The sequence below is a fragment of the Erinaceus europaeus genome, chromosome X (assembly GCF_950295315.1).
Source record: "Erinaceus europaeus chromosome X, mEriEur2.1, whole genome shotgun sequence".
Classification (NCBI taxonomy): domain Eukaryota; kingdom Metazoa; phylum Chordata; class Mammalia; order Eulipotyphla; family Erinaceidae; genus Erinaceus; species Erinaceus europaeus.
This window is the reverse complement of record NC_080185.1, coordinates 64,735,232-64,758,709: the sequence shown is the minus strand read 5'-3', so window position 1 is coordinate 64,758,709 and position 23,478 is coordinate 64,735,232. Positions and strand designations below refer to the sequence as shown.

General features: G+C 38.9%; 1 protein-coding gene across 1 annotated transcript in view; it reads right to left on the bottom strand.

The window, feature by feature from the left end:
* Window positions 1-10,289: 10,289 nt before the first annotated feature.
* Window positions 10,290-23,478, bottom strand: part of PCDH19 (protocadherin 19) — a 262,828-nt gene continuing 249,639 nt past the window's right edge. Inside the window, exon 6 of the mRNA XM_007535259.2 lies at window positions 10,290-12,160. Coding sequence (XP_007535321.1) covers window positions 11,571-12,160 — 590 coding nt within the window. The 3' untranslated portion in view covers window positions 10,290-11,570. The remainder of the gene's footprint in view (window positions 12,161-23,478) is intronic.

Below are 23,478 nucleotides of genomic sequence, written 5' to 3'. Positions count from 1 at the left end.
CATCACGACCAAGTGGGATTCATCCCGGGAATGCAAGGCTGGCTCAGCATCCGAAAGTCAATCAATGTCATTCACCACATCAATAAAAGCAAAGCCAAAAACCACATGATTATCACAATAGATTCAGAGAAAGCCTTTGACAAAATCCAACAACCAATCATGCTCAAAACTCTACAAAAAATGGGAGTAGATGGGAAATTCCTCAAGATAGTAGAATCTATATAGAGCAAAACTACAGCCAACATCATACTCAATGGAAAGAAGCTGAATGCATTCCCCCTCATATCAGGGACTAGATAGGGCTGTCCACTGTCACCATTACTCTTCAACATAGTATAGGAAGTTCTTGCCATAGCAATCATTCAAGAGAAAGAAATCAAAGGAATACAGATTGGAAGGGAAGAAGTCAAGCTCTCACTATTTTCACATGATATGACAGTATACACAGAAAAACCTAAAGAATCCAGCAGAAAACTACTGGAAGTTATTAGGCAATATAGCAAGATATCAGGCTACAATATCAATGTACAAAAATCAGTGGCATTTCTTTATGCAAACACTAAATCTGAAGAAGAAGACATCCACAAAGCCCTCCCATTTACTGATTCAGCAAAATCAATCAAATACCTAGGAATAAAGTTGACCAAAGAAATGAAAGAGTTGTATACTGAAAACTATGAGTTGCTACTCAAGGAAATAGAAACTGATACCAAGAAATGGAAAGATATCCCATGCTCATGGATTGGAAGAATAAATATCATCAAAATGAATATTCTCCCCAGAGCCATATACAAATTTAATGCTATACCCATCAAGGTTACACCAAGCTTCTTTAAGAGAATAGAATAAACACTACAATAATTCATCTAGAACCTGAAAACACCTAGAATTGCCAAAACCATCTTGAGGAAAAGAAACAGAAATGGAGGCATCACACTCCCAGACCTTAAACTATATTAGAAAGCCATCATCATCAAAACAGCATGGTACTGGAAGAAAAATAGGCACACAGACCAGTGGAACAGAATTGAAAGCCCAGAAATAAATCCCAACACCTATGGACATCTAATCTTTGATGAGGGGGCTAAAAGGATTAAATGGAAGAAGGAGGCTCTCTTCAATAAATGGTGCTGGGAAAACGGGGTTGTAACATGCAGAAGAATGAAACTGAACCACTTTGTCTCACCAGAAACAAAAATCAACTCCAAATGGATCAAAGACTTCGATGTCAGACCAGAAACAATCAAATACTTAGAGGAAAACTTTGGTATAACAGTTTCCCACCTACACCTCAAGGACATCTTTGATGAATCAAACCCAATTGCAAGGAAGACTAAAGCAGAAAAAAAAAACAATGGGACTACATCAAATTGAAAAGCTTCTGCACATCCAAAGAAACTATTAAACAAACAAAGAGAATGGGAGATCTTCACATGCCATACATCAGACAAGAAACTAATCTCCAAAATATATAAAGAGCTCAGCAAACTTAGCACCAAAAAAGCAAATGACTCCATCCAAAAATGGGCAGATGATATGAACAAAACATTCACCTCAGAGGAGATCCAAAAGGCTAACAAACATATGAAAAACTGCTCTAGGTCATTGATTGTCAGAGAAATGCAAATTAAGACAACACTAAGATAGCACCTCACTCCTGTAAAAATGGCATACATCAAAAAGGACAGCAGCAACAAATGCTGGAGAGGCTCTGGGGACAGAGGAATCCTTTGCATAGCTGGTGGGAATGTAAATTGGTACAGCATCTGTGGAGAGCAGTCTGGAAAACTCTCAGAATGCCATATGATCCAGTAATTCCTCTGTGGGCTTATACCCAAAGGACTCCATAACACTTAACCAAAAAGAGGTGTGTACATCTATGTTCATAGCAGCACAATTCATAATAGCTATAACCTGGAAGCCACCCAGGTGCCCAACAACAGATGGGTGGCTGAGAAAGCTGTGGTATATATACACAATGGAATACTATGCAGCTATCAAGAACAATGAACCCACCTTCTCTGACCCATCTTGGACAGAGCTAGAAGGAATTTTGTTAAGTGAGCTAAGTCAGAAAGATAAAAATGAGTATAGGATGATCCCACTCATCAACAGAAGTTGTGTAAGAAGATCTGAAAGGGGAAACTAAAAGCAGGACCTGACCAAATTGTAAGTAGGGCACCAAAGTAAAAACCCAGTGGTGAGGGGTAGACATGCAGCTTCCTGGGCCAGTGGGGGGTGGGAGTGAGTGGGAGGGATGGGTCACAGTCCTTTGGTGGTGGGAATGGTGTTTATGTACACTTCTAGTAAAATGTAGTCATAAATCACTAGTCATTTAATATGAGAGGTGGAAAATTAATTGTATGTCTCGAAGTTTTTTAAAACACTGAATCTTTTTAATATATAGGCTGTATATTTGATATGTGGACTCTCTCAAAAGCCTAGATCAAGTAGATCAGAAGAAAGCAATAGCACAGCTATATACAAGATACTGGGTACTGTACAGCAAATCCTAACAAAAGGACTTTTCAAAGTTAACCCAATTACCAAATAATGTGATTATAATATTAACTATCGATTGTCTTTTGGAACCCTAAGTCAACAGGAACCTCACATCTCCTCTATAGAGCCTCTACTTTCCTCAGTCCTGGAACCATTGGATAGGGCCCACTTTCCCGTATGCCTCTCCCAATCCATATCAAATAATATTGCATCTGCCGATCACAACCTAATCAACACAACGACTGCCACCTCTACAGGCTTCACTTCACACTGTGTTTAGAGACTTCACATGTGAAATGACAACCCTTCAGCTTCATTACTCGGGTGAGACCTTTCCTTTCATAGTATACTCTAATTCCATCCCAGGTGGTTCACTTTCTAACAAAGTCCCAAAACCTAGATATACACCAGTTTCTGTGAGAGAGAGCATATGTTCACATGTATCCATAAACTACTTGTCTGAACTGAAAGACGCTTTGAAGAGGGTTAAACCAGGAATGGCTGCTGGCTATGATAACATCACCCCAGAACTCATTCTTAATTTGGTCCCCGTGGCAAAGAAATGGCTCACTACATTCCTGTCCCACATCTTGGAATCCGAATCTATGCCCAAAATTTGGCATTCTGCGAAGATAATAGTAGTTTTGAAACCAAAGAAAGACCCAACACTGGCCACCAGCTATAAACCAATTTCTCTACTCTCCGTGTGTTACAAACTCCTTGAGAGGCTGCTTCTGTCACGTATTTCTCCTCTTACAGAGAAATTCCTATCACCCGCCCAAGTTGGTTTCCGCCCAGGAAGATCAGTAAACCAGAAATTGCATATGAGAGAATTTTTGTATGACTTCCCATCAGTCCTCTTTATCCATATCAAAAACAGTATTTGGATGCAATTATCAAACATGTGCAAGTAGGTCATTTTTCAACAAGGAAGAGGGTTAAAACCTAAAACTAAGAGATTAACTCTCTGGTCCCATCCTGGAAATTTTTGTTTTCAGAATTATGGTTCCCACTTTTTTACAAATGGTGACAATGCATCCAGGATGCACCTCCCTGAGGCCTTCCACATGTTCTTAGAGCAGCTGTTACTCCTGCCATAAATGTCTCTATTATCCATGAATTCCTGCCATATTTTCTTAACTGGACACATAGTAAATTACATATATGTCACAAGCACTTTTTTATGAGATGCATAATTTAAATAAATGCATTTTTGATAATTTTAATAGATTTCAGGTTATTATGTGTCTAACTTGGTCAGTCACCCACCCAAGGCAGTTATAGTAGTTATTTATGAATCTGTATATATCTATGCACGGTGCATGTGAATTCCCTTCATTGTATACATTCTTTTTTTCTGCTGATTCCTTGATGGATATTATTTTAAGGAGAAGTTGCCATTATTTTTGAAGGTTCAAAAAGTGGTAGATGGAAAAGAATAAAAAAATTATCTTTTCTTTGTGCTTTTAGGGTAGACTAATCCCAGAAGCACAAATAATGACCTCCTATGTATTAATGCCCTCATAATCAATGACAGTTCAATCTTTTTCTGATAAATTATTGGAATACCCGTGAGTCTGTGTATTTTTACATTCATTGGATTTGTGTCTCAGAATATCTGTGTTTGCATTCTGATGTAACACCTGCCAAACTGAAGTAGTAAACAGTTGGCTATTGCTGTGGTTCTAAGATTAATTCTGATAAAGGAGATACAATCTCTATTTGATATATCTAACATGATATAACAGGATGGTAGAAATCTGGAGAAATAATGAATTTCCCTGAGATTATTTTAATTGCCTAGGGGGGATAGTTTGTGTTGAAGCAATTTACCCCTTAACTACTAAAGATATTACTTGTAAATGTTCTGCTGTATCCCTATTTTCTCTGTCATTTTTTCTCCTGTCAGTTGTTACTAGAACAAACTTAAAGTACAAGTGTTAAGTCCCAGAGAATAATAGATTAGATAAAGAAAACCTGTCAAGGCTTTCACTGAAACCTTGGTATGTACAAAGTCAGAGCCTCTTTTATTGTTTAGCTCTTAAGCCTGGGGACATCAAAGGGACAGCCAAGTCATCTTTGTTTTAAACTCTCCTTTTCCTTGCTTTCAGTCTCTACTAGTTCTTAAATACTCTAAAAATTAATTCTTCATATATATATATATATATATATATATATATATATATATATATATTACTCGAAGTTGTCCCTAAGTGATAATGTCTTTGTCATTTCCAGAATCTCCTGGCCAACTTTTTCAGAGAGGCAGACGAAGAGTGAAAAGATGCCACAACACTAAAGCTTCTCTTAGTGTGGTGGAGGCCAGGCTATGACAAAACACACACCCTTGTAGGTGAGCTATATTTTAAGTCCAAAGTGATTTTTCAGATCTATGGTGATTACAGTTACTGATATTTATATATTTTTCCATATTTAGGTGCTACTTTCTTCCCTGATTCAGCTTTCTGGTCCTATTTCTGACTCTGACACCATCTCCCCAGATAATACCTTTAGCCCACTTGCATGACAGCTATTGTTGGGGTCAGTCAAAAATCAGTAAAATCATGGGCACTTTGGAATATACCTAAAATAGACTTCCTAGCTCTTTCTAAAATGGAGACTCCAAAATCCCATCTTCTCTATCCTTATCTTTAGGTTCCTGGTTATTAAAAAAATATGCTTTATATCTTAATGCTATTCAGCCATCAAGTTGCAGATACTACCAAGACACCAACCTGACTTCCCTGGGCAGATAAGCTCACCTGTATGTCCTGGAACCCCATCTTCCCACAGCCCTACCCTACTAGGGAAAGATAGAAATGGGCTGGGAGTATAGATCTACCTGCCAATGCCCATGTCCAGTGGAGAAGCCAGACCTCCCACCTTCTGTACCCCATAGTGATCCTGGGCCCATACTCTCAGAAGGATAAAGAATAGGAAAGCTCCCAATGGAGGTGATATGGTATAGGGAATTCTGACAGTGGGAAATGAGTGGAGTTGTATCCCTCTTATCCTATTGGTCTTTGTCAACCATTATTAAATTTAAAAAAGTGGCAACAGTGCTCTTATTTAAAATATTACCTAGGAAAGTCTTTACCATTCTGGATATGAGTGGATCTCCATCCTCAGGAAAATGCATTAAAGAAAAGTATAAAATTTATGTAGCCTGGTTAACTGAAGCTTTCTATCAATTGGAAAGTTAGCAATTATATAAAGGCAAGATTAGTGACCAAGAGCTGCTTACATCACAGGTATAATTATTCCCACCCCAGATTCAGTCAACACTATCTGAGACATATTTCACCAAACACTGAATTATTTTCCATAATATCCTTTAATACTAAAATGCATTTGACTTTTGAAGCAGAGAAAACACATTTAAGGGGAAAACAGAGAACCACAAGATAAAATGAAACAATGTGGCAGGTAACACCATTTAAAACATAACTATAATAATTTAGTAAAGCTGGTTTATCATCTTCATAAAATAGACAGAGTGGTAACTATTTTTCTCATTTTTTTACAATAATTCAATCACTGTGAAAATGTACATAACATACAGTTCAGCATATACAACAATTTCATCTTCATATAATCAGCAATAGAGACTGTTTAATGATACATACCATACTTGCATCCCTCTAAATTTCCACCTGGTTTGACAGGTAAACAGTAGTAGCATCATCAGGCTCATTCCCCTTTACTAGAGAAGTGAAGACATAAGCCTTTTTGCAACTAATACCTAACATTCAAATAGTACAAAGAGGTATTTGTTGCCGAATTTCTAGCTTGAACTAATCTGGCTCTTAGTCATTAAAGTTTGTGTATCCTTGCCTTCTTCAGCTGAACACCAAGCAGTACCAATGCAAAATCTACTTAACCAGTTTTGTAATGATATTTGGTTGGCTTGTCTGCTAAGGTTGACAGCAACTTTCAGATAGTAACAATGTCATCTTTAATTGCCAACACAGCTGAAACAATAATCAGTATTATCAGTTTTCCCTAATGACCTACAGTGCTTTCCAATCATGATCAGGTTTTCATGGGTTTTTTGTTCTTTACCAACATCATCTTAAAATATATATTACAAACAAGGTGGTTGATTTTCTTTGTTTTACAAAAGCAATATGAGTTCTATTTTAATTTAATTCATTTTTGCACAAGTGACCCACAGGCCAATTCCAGCCTCACAAGAAAACAGAGCTGCAACAACTTCAATTAGGACAATGTGTTTTGCTCTGGAATATTTAATTATCAATATAAAGCCACCCATCCCAGTCCCACCCCCACACATACCCTTTGAATATTAATTTATTACATACTTAAACTAAAGAACAATATCTCAATACACTTCAGTGTCAGCAGATACAATTTGACTCATGGAATGATATCCTTAAATGTACCAAGAAGGCAAACACTAGGACTGTATACAATGAACTACTTACTTGTTTAAGTCAGTTTTTCAAAGTCAGGGTCTTATTACCCTGGATAAAGAGCTAAGTGGATCAGACGTCTCTGGATGCTTTGGGGACCATTCAACATCAAAATGATCCCCGCATAGTGAATTGAAATTCCAGCCAGAACTGTTATTATGTACAATAATAATTGTTTTCCCACCCTAGCTATGCAGTTGAACTAACCCCCTAGCCCTTTGCTTCTCCATAAACTGCATTGTCCTTGTTATTTCAAGTGGATTGTTTTGTTTTGCCTTTTTTTTTTGATGCTACGACAGAACATTACTTTAAAAAATTCAAATCAATCCCATTCATACAATCAGTTGTATGTTGAAATAACACTATTAGGAAGATACTCGAAGTGGTCCCATATTTTAAGAGTTCTGAATCACATGTATGCCTTAGATAACACTCTAAACTAGCAATAGTGGGTCACCATGAAAACAAATTTGTTTTAATGTACATCTCAGATGCAATTAGTTCTCTTACTCAAAATGGGTTCCTAGATCTGCTATATTAAATTCACCTGGGAGTTTTCAAATTGGCGAAGACTGGGCCTCATCTCAAACATACTGAATGAGGAAAAAATTAAGTTTATATGAGGCTTCAACCTGTGCTTTTAATCAGCCCTTAATATTTAGTGTGCATCAGATGCATGTGTACTTTTAGACCCAACCCAGAGTTTTCACTTCAGTTGGACTGGGTGAGGATACACTTCTAACAAATTTCCAGGTGATGCAGCTGCTGGTTCAGGGACTGATCCTTGAGGTTCACTGCCCTTCAGGAATAGTAGGATTCCTTGGCCCATTACTTGTGAAATAAGGCAAATCATATTATATCTTACCGGATTAAAGAGAATAAAAAATGATGGCAAGTGTCATTTAAACAAGTTCAAATATTAGTCTGTAGAGAGGAAGAGAGAAGAAATACCACACTACATGGTTTCACTCATATATATTCCATATTTTAGGAGAAATCAGTCAGTAAAAGCAAACTAAACCCTTTATAGTGCATGAAGAAATGCGACTTCTGGGGCTGGGTGGTGGCGCACCTGGTTGAGTACACATGTTACAGTGCTCAAGGACCCGAGTTCGAGCCCCTGGTCCCCACCTGCAAGGAGAAAGCTCTGTGAGTGGTGAAGCAGGACTGCAGGTGTCTCTCTGTCTCTTTCCCTCTTTTTTCCCCTTCCTCTCAATTTCTGACTATCTCTATCCAATAAATAAATAATTAAAAAAATGCACCTTCTCAGGGTCATGCCCAAAGCAGTATTTTTAAAGCACATCATTCCTCAATATCACCCCCCCAAAAAAAGAGAGATCAGAATAAATTGAATAGAACGCCCTAGGATTTAGAAACTGAAATTTGTCCCTCATGTTGAAGAGGGATGTATCTCAGAGGAAAGAAAATAATCCAGACTGTCACTTGTATCATAGGAAAACAAATATAGTTACTGAGAGTGGGAGACACTAAACCTTAGTGCAGGGGGATACCGTGACTTACATACATCATATATGGGTGTCGAAATATACCTGAAATATGATAACTTTGTAAAACAATATGAAATCAATAAAAAAACAAAACAATAAAATATTTTAAATAATATTTACCCCTCTCACATTTGGGGATTTTCATTAGGCAAATAAAATGAAGAGACAAAAAGCATAACATAAAGGTATATTTGCACAAAATTCTTATTTTCCAGAACATCATGCTTATAACACCCCTTACAAAGTCCTCCCAGGATGCACTAACAGATAATTATGGATAAAGAAGATCTCTTATTAATGAGGGGACTTCTCTGAATATGGTTAGTAAAGGATTTGTAAACCTAAAGATATCCAACTGAATAATAGTAAATTTTGACAATGAAAAAGGGTTGGTATATATTTTAAAACTGAGTTCTGTAATAAAAATAAAACAAAACCAATATCACTGCTGCTCCTATCATTGTGGACTTGACCGGTAAGAAGTATGGTAGTTAGTGGACCCTCTGGCTCTACATCCACATAAAACTTAATGTTCCCATTTGTCACGATGCTTTTAGCTCCCTTATTCCCACTGATCATAGTAAAAAAATACACCAGTACAAAAACTGTCAAATCTAAAATGAAAGTGACCTTGAGACAGTCATCATAACATAAATGAAGTATTTTTAATTTTACTACATTAATGAATTAAACACTTGCAAAGGGAAATAAGTACCTTATTAAAATTCTATATGAAAATGAAATGAAGTAAAAAAGTGTGTGTGAAAGAGTAAACTAATTAAAATGAAGATATCATGACAATTGATCTCTAATTTTGTTAGTTTTGGAAGGAAATTTGCAGCCATACAATATTTGGCCTGAGGTAGAATTCACCATTGAATGAATGATGATGATGGTAAAGTATTTGTAATTTCACTATAGAATCTTTTTCAGAAGTGTTCTTTCCCTTATTAATCTCATCCCAGTGCTTCTCTCATCACACTCCTCAAAAACCACCCTACTTCTAAAATAAACAACATAGAGAGGTTAGGCAAAATTAAAACATTTAAAGGTACTTACTTGTCTGCCTAATTTAAGAACATAGATTTTCTTTTACATTCTAGAACTCTAACCTCTAAAGCTTCTTCTGGATACAACTGAATTTCAAAAATGGAAACAAATGAGAACTAAGTAAAAAATGCTGAGTTTTCTAGAGCCAGCTCTTTAAATACCAAGGCAAAGCAAAAATACCATATCTGTCTATTTTTAAATAATGAAATATTAGGGCTAAAAGAGTCCTATACTAGTTATGGAATGCTACTAGTTAATAAATGAAGACGTTAGAAGAAAGTTAAAAAATAAAAATGTGTGTAAAAAACATTTTGATAAAAATGGTGCATTCCTAGCCTACGGAAAAGTTAGCTAAATCCAAAGGACTTTATTGAAATAGTTTCACATATTTTATTTAATAATTATTAGTCATAAAAAGACAAATTCAACTGTCCAGGTGTCTCCATTTAGAAGGCACAGTAATTGGATTGATATTCTTACCTGTTTGTTGTGTTTTTGTAAATATACAGTTTGTACTGTCTACTCTGTCCTTATTTATAAACTTGGGGTACACAACAACACAGAGTTCTCAATTCCAGCCCATGACATGCTTTACAATTTTCTTGTTTTTGTTGTTGTTGTCATTTGTTTGTTTGTTTGTTTTATTTGTTACTGGACAGAGAGAAATCAAAAGGGAAGGGGAAAATAAAAAGAGGGAGAGGGAGAGGGAGAGGGAGAGGGAGAGGGAGAGGGAGAGGGAGAGGGAGAGGGAGAGGGAGAGGGAGAGGGAGAGGGAGAGGGAGAGGGAGAGGGAGAGGGAGAGGGAGAGGGAGAGGGAGAGGGAGAGGGAGAGGGAGAGGGAGACCTGCAGCACGGCTTCACTGCTTTCAAGCTTTCCCCTTGTAGGTGGGGATCAGGGGTTTGAACCCAGGTCCTTAAGCATGACAACATGTGGGTTCAACTGTCCAGCCCCTGCAGTTTAATTCTTATTGTGACTAGAAAACACTGATTTAGGAAGTATGTGTCTGAAAAAAATGCTAAGTTAGATCTCAAAATAGATCGAGTCTTTTTAGGTTTAGATGGTTGGGAATGGAATGTAGTCCTGGAAACTGATAACTTCAAGGACAAAATTTCTATTAAGGGCCTAAACATTAGACAATTGGATCCCATAAAACGTCCAGTATAATATTTTTGACAACTGAAATTTGCATAATATCCAAATATTACTTTCTTCAGTGATCTATCACTGCAAGGACATGAGCAGAAGTCTACAACATAGGAAATGTACATTACAAGGTGATGAATAATCACTACATGAGTGTCCCCCATGAGTGAATATCCTCCAAGTACATGATACATATATGTGTAGTGTTACTCCTTTACTTGCTATCTCAGTTGTTTGCACTTTGTTTTTGTCTGGAATTTCATCATTTAAGAAAGAAAAAAAAAAAAACACTAACCTCTAAAAGCCCTTTGCCATCACCATACACATAGCAATTTGCAATATCAAATACAACAATAGCAAGCTAGCAAAAGGGTTCTCAAAGCAGGGGTGTCCACAGAAAAGTAGCGGCATTGGAAAGTACTCAAACTTCATAAACAATCTTTTGGGGGCTCAATTTCACATCACTAAATCAATGAATAGTACACAATAAATGACCATGAACTTGTCTATATTGCAAAAACATTGGTGAGACTATTGAAGATGTCCAGAGCTTTTTTTTTTTTTTGCTTGTTTGTTTTCTCTTTTTTAAAATGTACTCCTCCACAAACAATGATAATTTATATTATAATTTTGACATATAAAAATATATAAATTCAAACAGTACATAATACTTTTCACAACTGAATCTGTCTCTGTTTCCCCAACATCAAGGCCCCACAAACAACTCAAGCCAATGCTAATTTGTTCCAATCAAGCACCCCTGCTGCCTGTTGAAACAAAAGGGATTGTCACAGGATTATAGTCACTTATAAACAATATATCTAGGGACAGCTCTGAAATATCACCACTCAAGAACCAACCATTAAAGTTGAGTCATTAAAACTATCAGCTCTTGCAACTTCGCTAGTCAGCATGGTTTTTCAATTTTCTGGTTTAGAGAACAATATCTTTCAGGCGCTTCAAACCAGGAGATTCTTTGTCAGGACCATCCTTCAGAATAGGATTGACTTCATGCACTATTTTTTCACTGTCGGCTCCACGAGGTTCAGCTTCAGAGGGACGAGAAGGACCATTGTTGGCATATAGCTCCAGATCCCGTGCTGGGGGTGCCACGGCAATGGTGTAAGATCCAGTAGACTTGGTGGGCATAGGGCTCTTGAGGTGCAGAGGGGAGGTAACAGGGCTAATAGCCTCACAGCCATTGCCTGCCTCCCGGACAGAGATGTTGACCTTGGGGCTGCAGATGGTCACATCAACAGTCTTCCTACCTTTCAGGGTGGGCCTCTCCTCAGCTGAGTGGTCACTGACATCTTTTCCAAAGGTTGCAAAAGTCCGCTTGGTAGGGCCACAATCATCATAAGCCTCAATATCAGCAGCAGTAGCTTCAATGCACAGCGCAATGACATTCCTCATGTGCTCAGGGGACTTCGAGCGAGTGGGCATGGGATTCCTAGGCATCCAGCACCTGTCAGAGTGGCCAAGAATCCGACATTCTTCCCTGCAATGAAATCCTTCATTCTGATCTGTTTGGAGAAAACAAAATGTAAATATCATCAGCTTTTCCCAGGAATCATCTTTATCCCCAGATTTCTAGTTCTTTAGGTAGCCATAGGTCTTTGACTTTTCATTATTATTTTTTTGCTGTATCCACAACTAGAACCTTTTTTTAAAAAATAAGGGGAGTTGCTGAAAGGTGGTGTACCTGGTTAAGTACATGCATTACAATGTGCAAGGACCTGTAGGGTAAAAGCTTCACTAATGGTAAAGCAGTGCTACAGGTATCTCTCTTTCTCTCTTGTTCTCTATCTCCCTTCCCCCTCTAAATTTCTCTCTGTCCTATCAAGTGAATAAATACATAAAATTTCAAATAATAGGGGGTGGAGCCAAGATGGCAAGTTGGAGGCAGCTGGGGCATGACTTAGGATTCGCTGGATAGGGTAGGATACTGGGCAGTCAACAGGAGGGTGAATAGGGGGTCGTAAGTCTGACACCAAGGAGGGGTCCTACAGCTCACTCTTGGGTTAGAAAATGGAGGATAAAGAAAGTAAATCTTTTCATTATTTCTGAAGCTCACCCCTCCCCCACACCCCAGAACCAGACCCTAGGGGCTGGAGAGCTACTCCTAGCAAGCTTCCCACTGACCTGTTTTCTTTACCAAGATTCCTGGCTCACTAGGGGTGTTATTCCAATTTTTCTTTTTTGATGTCCTTCTCTTTTTTCCCACTAACTGAGTGGATCTGTATTTGAGAAATAAAATATCTGATCAATCAGAGCCTCACCCCTGCCTAGGAAAGACTACCTGGAGGTTTTTTTATACTTCTTACAATGGCTGTCTTTGCTCAGACTGCCTGAGTCAATCTGGAGCTGTCCAAGCTGCAAACTGACAGCTGTTTTGTTTTTTTTTTTTAACTCTATTCTATATTTTATTATTACTATATATACACATGACCCTTTCCCCTCTCCTTATTCAGGTTGACCTAAATTAACTGTTATTGTTTTCTTTCCATTGCTAGGATACCGGGTGTGCTATTCGTTGTGAGAGGAACTTGTTTCACTCTACCTCTTCCCCCCCACTCTCCTCTCCTTTTTCCCTCCTCCTAGCTAATTAAAAAAAAAAAATTTTCCTTTCACTGCTCTTTTTTTCTTGTTCTGGTCTTCTTTTTCCTCCTTCTTTTGCTTTCTGAATTCACTGATACCCATTTTTGAATTATTTTGGGGAATAAATATGACTCAGAGTGGACTCTGTGTGTGTCTCTCTCTAATTCCCTTTCTCCTATTGCTATCCCTAGAATTTTCAGTGGACAGTAGATTTGCATAATTGTCTATTCTTGATTTCCCTTTTCTCCTTACTCTTTCTTTTGGATTTGGTTGCTATTTTTTTTCTTCGACTGGAGGTGTTGTTTGGCTAGCTGGTATTGGTTAAATTGCATCAATACTTGCATCAGTTACTATTGTTGCAATTTCTGAGGTAGGTGACCGCATTCATCATAAAGGTCTTTAGTATATCTTAGTTTGTACTCAAAACACAACAACTGTAGAACGACAGAACAGAAAAATAAAAGTCACATCAATAAAAAATGGTTAAATCAAGAGTAAATAAAACCGCTACCACAATGAATCAGACAGGAGCACAGAGAATCTCCAAATCAGTCAGGAATAATCATGGATAAGAAAAAGGAAGACGGAAAACAAACTCTATGCTACACCTGAGGAAGAATGCTCGACACTGCGGCAGCATGGAATGTTCCTACTCATGACCACAGAATGTGAGCTCAGATCTAGAGGGATGCAGAGGTCACACAGACTCCTAAGCTAACTGTTGGCCCCAGATCACATCAAATCAATGGGGTTTACAGTCAACAATATTTATACCCCTTTACCATATTAGGGAGCTACTCTCTTCCTGATACAGCTTTCTGGTCATTTTCCCAGCCATGACATCATATCCCCAGACAATAACTTGGATTCTCCTGCATATCAGATTTCAGGCTCAGGCAAAAAAAAAAACAAACACAAAAACCTAGTATAGCTATAGGCCCTTTGAAATATAACTAAAATATGACTACTAGCTACCTACAAAATGGAGGACCTCTCCAGAACTTCAGCTGCACTATTCCAACCTTTAGGTCCTTGACTGTTCAACAATTTGTTTGGCTTTGTATGTTAAATCTCTTTTCAGCCACCAGGTTCCCAATGACGATACCAGACTTCCCTGGACAGACAACTCCACCAATGTGCCTTGGAGCTCTGCTTCCCCAGAGGTGTTCCCCACTAGGGAAAGAGACAGACAGGCTGGGAGTATGGATTGACCTGTCAACACCCATGTTCGGTAGGGAAGCAATTACAGAAGCCAGACCTTCAACCTTCTGCATGCCACAATGATCTTGAGTCCATAATCCCAGAGGGTTAAAGAATAGGAAAGCTACCAGAGAAGGGGATGGGATACAGAGGTCTGGTGGTGGGAACTGTGCAAAGTTGTACCCCTCTTATCATATGGTTTTGTCAATGTTTCCTTTTTATAAATGAAAAATTAAAAAAAAGAAAAAGGGTTTCAATAAAGTATCCTACATACTTTCATTCAAACTAGATGGAGGGAGAAAACCCTTCTCAGACAGACAACAGTCTAAAAGATGTCTTATAAACAAGAACATAACCATAATACTTCCTATCTCAGAGAAAATACGAAATTGTTGAATAATGGCACTACAATACATTTAATCCATAATATCAATAAATGTCAATGGCTTAAATTCACCCATTAAAAAGCACCAAGTGGAATTTATCCCAGGAATGCAAGGTTGGTTCAACATAGGTAAATCAGTCAATTTCATTCACCACATCAATAAAAGCAAAATGAAAAACCACATGATTATCTCAATAGATACAGAGAAAGTCTTTGACAAAATCCAATACCCATTCATGCTCAAAACACTACAAAAATGGGAATAGATGGGAAATTTCTCAAGATAGTGGAGTGCAGATATAGCATAAATAGAGCCAACATCATACTAAATGGACAGAATATGAAACCATTCCCCCTCAGTTCAGGAACTAGACAGGACTATCCATTATCAACATTACTCGTCAACGTAGTATTGGAAGTTCTTGCCATAGCAATCAGGCAAGAGAAAGAAATCAAAGGAATACAGATTGGAAGGAAAGAAGTCAAGCTCTCACTATTTGCAGATGATATTATAGTATACAGAGAAAAACCTATAGAATCTAGCAGAAAACTACTAGACATTATTAGGCAATATAGCAAAATGTAGGACTATAAAATCAATGTAAAAAATCAGTGACATTTCTCTATTCAAACACTAAATTTGATAAAGAAGACATCCAGAAATCACTCCCATTCACTGTTGCTGCAAAAATGAATAAAATACCTAGGAATAATGCTGACCAAAGAAGTGAAAGAATTGTATACTAAAAACTATGAGTCACTATTCAATTAAATAGAAAATGATACCAAGAAATGGAAAGACATCTCATGCTCATGGATTGGAAGAATAAATATCATCAACATGAATATTCTCCCCAGAGCCATATACAAATTTAATGTGATACCCATTAAAGTTCCACCAAGCTTATTTAAGAGGATAGAACATAAACTACAGTTAGTTATCTGGAATCAGAAAACACCTAGAATTGCCAAAACAAACATGAGGAAAAGAAACAGAAATGGAGGCATCACACTCCCAGATCTCAAACTATATTAAAAGGCCACCATCGTCAAAACAGCCAGGTACTGGAACAAAAACAGGCACACAGACCAGTGGAACAGAATTGAAAGCCCAAAACTAAACCCCTACACCTATGGACATTTAATCTTTTATAAGGAGGCCCAATGTATTAAATGGAGGAAGGAGGCTCTCTTCAATAAATGATGCTAGGAAAACTGGGTTGAAGCATGCAGAAGAATGAACCTGAACCACCTTATCTCACCAGAAAAAAAAATCAACTCCAAATGGATCAACGACATGGATATTATACCAGAAACTATCAAATACTTAGAGGAAAACATTGGTGGAACACTTTCCCACCTAAACCTCAAGGGCATATTTGATGAAACAAACCCAATAGCAAGGAAGACTAAAGCTAAAACATACCATTGGGACTACAACAAATTGAAAAGCTTCTGCACAGCCAAAGAAACTATCACACAAAGAGACCCCTCACAGAATGGGAGAAGATCTTCACATGCCATACATCAGACAAGAGACTAGTCACCAAAATATACAAAGAGCTCAGCAAACTTACAACCAAAAACACAAATTACCCCATCCAAAAATGAGCAGAGGATATGAAAAACATATTCACTATGGAGGAGAGACAAAAGGCTAACAAACACATGAAAAATTGCTCCAGGTCGCTGATTGTCAGAGAAATGCAAATAAAGACAACATTGAGATACCACCTCACCCCTGTGAGAATGGCATACATCAAAAAGGACAACAGCAACAAATTCTGGAGAGGCTGCAGGGTCAGAAGAACCCTTCTGCAATGCTGGTGGGAATGTAAATTGGTACAATCTCTGTGGAGAGTAGTCTGAAGAACTCTCACAAGGGTAGACATGGACCTTCCATATGACCCAGTAACTCCTCTCCTAGGGATATACCTCAATGACTCCATAACACCAAAACAAAATGATATGTGTAAACCTATCTTCATAGCAGCACAATTCATAATAGCTAAAACCTAGAAGCAACCGAGGTGCCCAATGACAGATTAGTAACTGAGAAGCTATGCTATATATACAAAATGGAACACTACTCAGCTATTAAAACAATGAACTCATCTCTTCTGACCCATCTTGGGTGGAGCTAGAAGGAACTATGTTAAGTGAGATAACTCAGAAAGATAAAGACGAGTATGGGATGAATGATCTCACTCATCAATAGAAGTTAAGAAAGAATAACAGAAAGGGAAACTCAAAGCAGGATCTGACTAAATTTGTAGTATGGCACCAAAATAAAAACCCTAACATGAGGGTGAGGGTAGATGTTCAGCTTCATGTAGCTGTATACAAACAATGTGAAAGGACAAAGAATATGGTGATAGTGTGTATGATACAGCAAATCCTAACAAAGGAATTTTTCAAAGTTAACCCAGTTTCCAAACAATGTGATTATAGCAATAACTACCTATTGTCTTCCAAAACCCTAAGACAGCAAGAACCTCACATTTCCACTATAGAGCCTATATTTCCCCCAGTCCTGGAACCTCTGGGGTGAGGCTTACATTCCTGCATGCTTCTCTCAAGTCATACCAAATGATATTGCATCCGCCGATCACAACCTAATCAATGCAATGAGTACCAGCTCAGCATGCTACACTTCAGACTTGTACAGAGAAGTCAGGAATGGACTGCCAAGCCTTGACCCTCGTTACTCTGGTGAGACCTTTCCTTTCATGGTATTCTCTAATTCCATTCCAGGTGGTTCACTTCCTAACAAAGTCCAAAAACCTAGATATAGACCAGGTCCCGTAAGATAAAGCATATGCTCACACGTATCCATAAATTAGGGCAAACTATATACCTGAATGCAGAAATACACAATAATCTGTAGTGAGTCAATATCAAGTTCATAATGAAACAGTGTCTACATAGACTTAGATACCCTCCTCAACTGCTTCCTATTACAGTTCTCTCACTCACTCCAAAGCTAACCATATCAAAGCAAGGACTGCAAAAGCTTAATAAGAGCAAGAAACTGGCATGTTTGAACAATGACTCTTTAGTCACTATCAGGCCATTCCATCAGCTGGGACCCTAATCTGGGAGTCCTGAGAGTCCCAAATAGACTTGATGGGCCTAGACCTCAAAAAAATCCCTTTCTCCATTGTTACCAGTTATTTATATCAGAACCTCCAAAATAGACCCATTTGTGGGCCCCCATAGGACCTTGCCCTCAACTTGGATCAACAATTGTAGAGAGTCATCCATCCTTGGAAGAGAGGATGGACAACATACTCTATGCTACACCTGAGGAATAATGGTGGACACTTAGGCAGCATGGAATGTTCCTGCTCATGACCACAGAATGTGAGCTCAGAGCTAGAGGGATGCAGAGGTCACATAGGCTCCGAAGCTAATTGTGGGCCCCAGATCACATCAGATCAGTGGGGTTTACAGTCAACAATATTTATACCCCTTTCCCATATTAGGGAGCTACTCTCTCCCTGATCCAGCTTTCTGGTCATTTTCCCAGCCATGACATCATCTCCTCAGACAATAACTTGGATCCACCTGCATATCAGATTTCAGGCTCAGGGACAAAAAGAAAAATGAAAAAAAAATCTAGTATAGCCACAGGCCCTTTAGCATTTAACTAAAATATGCCTACTAGCTATCTTCAAAATGGAGGACCCCCTAACACTTCATCTGCACTATTCCATCCCTTAGGTCCATGACTGGTCAACAATTTGTTTGGCTTTGTGTGTTAACTCTATTTTCAGCCACCAGGTTCCTGATGCTAGCAGGAAGCCAACCAGACTTCCCTGGACAGACAACCCCACCAGTATGTCCTGGAGCTCAGCTTCCCCAGAGCCCTTCCCACTAGGGAAAGAGAAAGACTGGCTGGGAGTATGGATCGACCTGTAAGCACCCATGTTCAGGGGGGAAGCAATTACAGAAGCCAGACCTTCCACCTTCTGCATCCTACAAAGATCTTGGGTCCATACTCCCAGAGGGTTAAAGAGTAGGAAAGCTATCAGGGGAGGGTATGGGATACAGAGTTCTGGTGGTGGAATCTGTGTGAAGCTGTACTCCTCTTATCATATGGCTTTGTCACTGTTTACTTTTTATAAATAAAAAATTCAAATAATAATGGGAAACATTATAACTAAATATGTGCATTTTGAAAAGTGTATCCTGAGTGTCAGATACAAATAGTCAGCATTTTTATCAACACCTGCTAAAATCACCTATGCATAAAACTAGATCTGGTTGAAGAAGGTGTGGATGCAGAGGTGGGAGTCCAATAATCAGTATATTTAAAAGTCTTTCTCATATTATATAAGCAACTATACTTCCAAACACATTTTTATGCTGCCTATCACTGATACAATGTGCTTTCAGACTGGTGTCATAGTTATTTTGAATACCCAATCAGATCACTTCCTTTTTGCCATCAGTTCTCTCAATCTCTTCACTAATTCATTTATATTACTTAATATCCCATTAGAAGGAATATAGTGGCTTCTCCTCCTTCCATCTGACTCATAAGTTTCAGTTGACCCTATAAACACATCACTTATAGGCTAAGCATCATTTAATCATGTCCAACAATTTATCTCTTATGTTCATAGCAGCACAATTCATAACAGCTAAAACCTGGAAGCAACCCAGGTGCCCTACAACAGATGAGTGGCTGAGAAAGTTGTGGTATATATACACAATGGAATACTATGCAACTGTCAAGAACAATGAACCCACCTTCGCTGACCCATCTTGGACAGAGCTAGAAGGAATTATGTTAAGTGAGCTAAGTCAGAAAGATAAAGATGAATATGGGATGATCCCACTCATCAACAGAAGTTGTGTAAGAAGATCTGAAAGGGAAACTAAAAGCAGGACCTGACCAAATTGTAAGTAAGGCACCAAAGTAAAAACCCTGTGGTGAGGGGTAGACATGCAGCTTCCTGGGCCAGTGGGGGGTGGGAGTGGGTGGGAGGGATGGGTCACTGTCTTTTGGTGGTGGGAATGGTGTTTATGTACACTACTAGTAGAGTGCAGTCATATAAATGACTAGATAATTAATATGAGAAGGGTAAAATTAATTGTATATCTCGAAGTTTTTTAAACACAGACTGAGTCTTTTTAATATATAGTCTGTGTATTTCATATGCATACTCTCTCAAAAGCCTAGACCAAGTAGATCATAAACAACCAATAGCACAGCTATATACAAGATATTGGGTACTGTACAGCAAACCCTAACAAAAGGACTTTTCAAAGTTAACCCAATTACCAAATAATGTGATGATAACATTAACTATCCATTGTCTTTTTGAGCTCTAAGACAGCCAGAACCTCACATCTCCACTATAGAGCCTCTAATGCCCCCAGTCCTGGAACCTTTATATAGGGCCCACTTTCCCGTATGCCTCTCCCAATCCATATCAAATAAATATATTGCATCTGCTGATCACAACCTAATCAACAGAAAGATTGCCACCTCAAAATGCTTCAGCTCAGACTGTGTCCAGAGACTTCACGTGTGGAATGACAACCCTTCAGCTTCATTACTCGGGTGAGACTTTTTCTTTCATAGTATTCTCTAATTCCATCCCAGGTAGTTCACTTTCTTTTTTTAATATTTATTTATTCCCTTTTATTGCCCTTGTTGTTTTATTATTGAAGTTTTTTTTCTTTTTTTTTATTTAAGAAAGGAGACATTAACAAAACCATAGAATAAGAAGAGTAAAATTCCACATAATTCCCATAACCCGATCTCCACACCCAACCCCCTCCCCTGATAGCCTTCCCACTCTCTATCTCTCTGGGAGTATGGATCCAGGGTCGTTGTGGGTTGCAGAGGGTAGAAGGTCTGGCTTCTGTAATTGCTTCCCTGCTGAACATCGGCATTGACTGGTCGATCCATACTCCCTCCCAGTCTAACAAAGTCCTAAAACCTAGATATGCACCAGTTTCGTTGAGAGAGAGCGTATGTTCACATGTATCCATAAACTACTGCAAAATATATACCTGAAAGCAGAAGTACAATAGAGTTTGCAGTGAATACCCCCTAACACTTCCTCTCCACTATTCCAAGCTTTGGGTCCCTGATTTCTAAACAATATATTTGGCTTTGTATGTTAACTCTCTTTTCAGTCACCAGGTTCCAGATACCATCATGATGCTAGCCAGGCTTCCCTGGACTGAAAACCCCACCAATGTGTCCTGGAGCTCCACTTCTCCAGAGACCCACCCTAATAAGGAAAGAGAGAGGCAGACTGGGAGTATGGACCGACCAGTCAAAGTCCATGTTCATCGGGGAAGCAATTACAGAAGCCAGACCTTCCACCTTCTGCAACCCACAACGACCCTGGGTCCATGCTTCCAGAGGGCTAGATAATGGGAAAGCTATCAGGGGAGGGGGTGGGATATGGAGATTGGGTGTTGGGAATCGTGTGGAGTTGTACCCCTCCTACCCTATGGATTTGTTAATTTATCCTTTCTTAAATAAAAAATAAATTATAAAAAATCCTGGAAGGAACCTAGGTGCCCAACAGCAGATGAGTGGCTCAGAAAGCTGTGGTACATATACACAATGGAATACTATGCATCTATTAAGAACAATGAGCCCGCCTTATCTGACCATCTTGGACAGAGCTAGAAAGAATTATGTTAAGTCAGCTAAGTCAGAAAGATAAAGATGAGTATGGGACATCCCCACTCATCAACAGAAGTTGAGAAAGAAGAACACAAAAGGTAACTAAAAGCAGAATCTTATTAAATCAAGAGCAGGGCACCAATGTAAAAACACTGTGGTGAAGGGGAGGGTGGCCATTGGGCTTCCTGGCACAGCGGGGGTAGGAGGACAGGGGTGGGGGGTGGGGATGGGACACAGTCTTTTGGTGGTGGGAGTCATGTTTTTGTACAATCCTATTAAAGTGTAAACATATAAACCACTATTTAATTAATATGAGAGGCGAAAAACTGATGATATGTCTAGAACTTCTTAAAACATAGACTGAGTCTTTTTAATACATAGGCTGTCTCTGATATGTTGTCTCTCCCAAAAGCCTAGACAAGGGAGAACAGAAGCAACCGGTAGCACAGCTATATACAAGATGCTGGGTATTATACCCTAAACCCTAACAAAGGATGTTTTCAAAGTTAACCCTATCACCAAATAATGTGACGATAACAATAAATATCCATTGTTTTCTTGAACCCTAAGAACCTCACATGTCCACTATAGAGCCTATATTTCCCCCAGTCCTGGAACCTTAGGGTGGGGCCCACTTTTCTGCATGCTGCTCTCAATTCAAATCAAATAATATTGCATCCGCGGATCGCAACCTAATCAAAGCAACGAGTGCCACCCCAGCTTGCTTCACTTCAGACTGTGACCAGAGACTTCAGGTGTGGAATGACAATTGTTCAGCTTCATCACTCTGGTGAGACCTTTTCTTTCATAGTATTCTCTAATTCCAATCTAGGTGTTCCACTGCCCAATAAAGTTCCCAAACCTACATATAGCCCAGGTCCACTGAGATAGAGCACAGGTTTACCCGTAACCATAAACTAGAGGAAAAATATATACCTGAAAGAAGAAGTACACAAGAGCATGCAGGGAATACCCCCAAGACTTCATCTGCACTACTCCAGTCTTTAGTTCCATGATTGTTCAACAATTTGTTTGGCTTTATATGTTAACTCTCCTTTCAGCTACCAGGTTCCGGATGCCAGCAAGATGCTGACCGGACTTCCCTGAACAGAGGACCCCATCAATGTGTACTGGAGCTCTTCTTCCTCAGAGCCCCACCCTACTAGGGAAAGAGAGAGGCAGACTGGGATGGGATATGGAGATTGGGTTATGGGAATTGTGCATAATTGTACCCCTCTTATTCTATGTTTTTGTTAATGTCTCCTTTCTTAAATAAAAAAAGTAAAAAAGAAAAGAAAAAAAATGAATAAAATTCTTTAAGGCATTTTTTTTATTAGCCTTTTAAAAAAATTTATTTAAGAAAGGAGACGTCAACATGAGCGTTGACTGGTCAATCCATACTCCCAGTCTGTCTCTCTTTCCCTAGTAGGGTGGGGCTCTGAGGAAGTGGTGCTCCAGTACACATTTATGGGGTAGTCTGTCCAGAGAAGTCTGGTCAGCATCTGGAACCTGGTGGCTGAAAAGAGAGTTAACATACAAAGCCAAACAAATTGTTGAACAATCATGGACCTAAAGACTGGAATAGTGCAGATGAAGTCTTGGGGGTATTCCCTGCATGCTCTTGTATACTTCTACTTTCAGGTATATATTTTTCTCCTAGTTTATGGGCATTGGTGAACCTAAGCTCTATCTCAGGGGACCTGGACTATATCTAAGTTTGGGGACTTTATTGGGGAGAGGAACACCTGTAATGGAATGAGAGAATACTATGAAAGGAAAGGTCTCACCAGAGTGATGAAGCTGAAGGGTTGTCATTCCACACCTGAAGTCTCTGGTCACAGTCTGAAGTGAAGCATGTTGGGGTGGCACTCGTTGTGTTGATTAGTTTGTGATCTGCGTATGCAATATTATTTGATTTGAATTGAGAGTAGCGTCCAGAAAAGTGGGCCCCACCCTAAGGTTCCAGGACTGGGGGAAATGTGAGGTTCCTGTTGTCTTAGGGT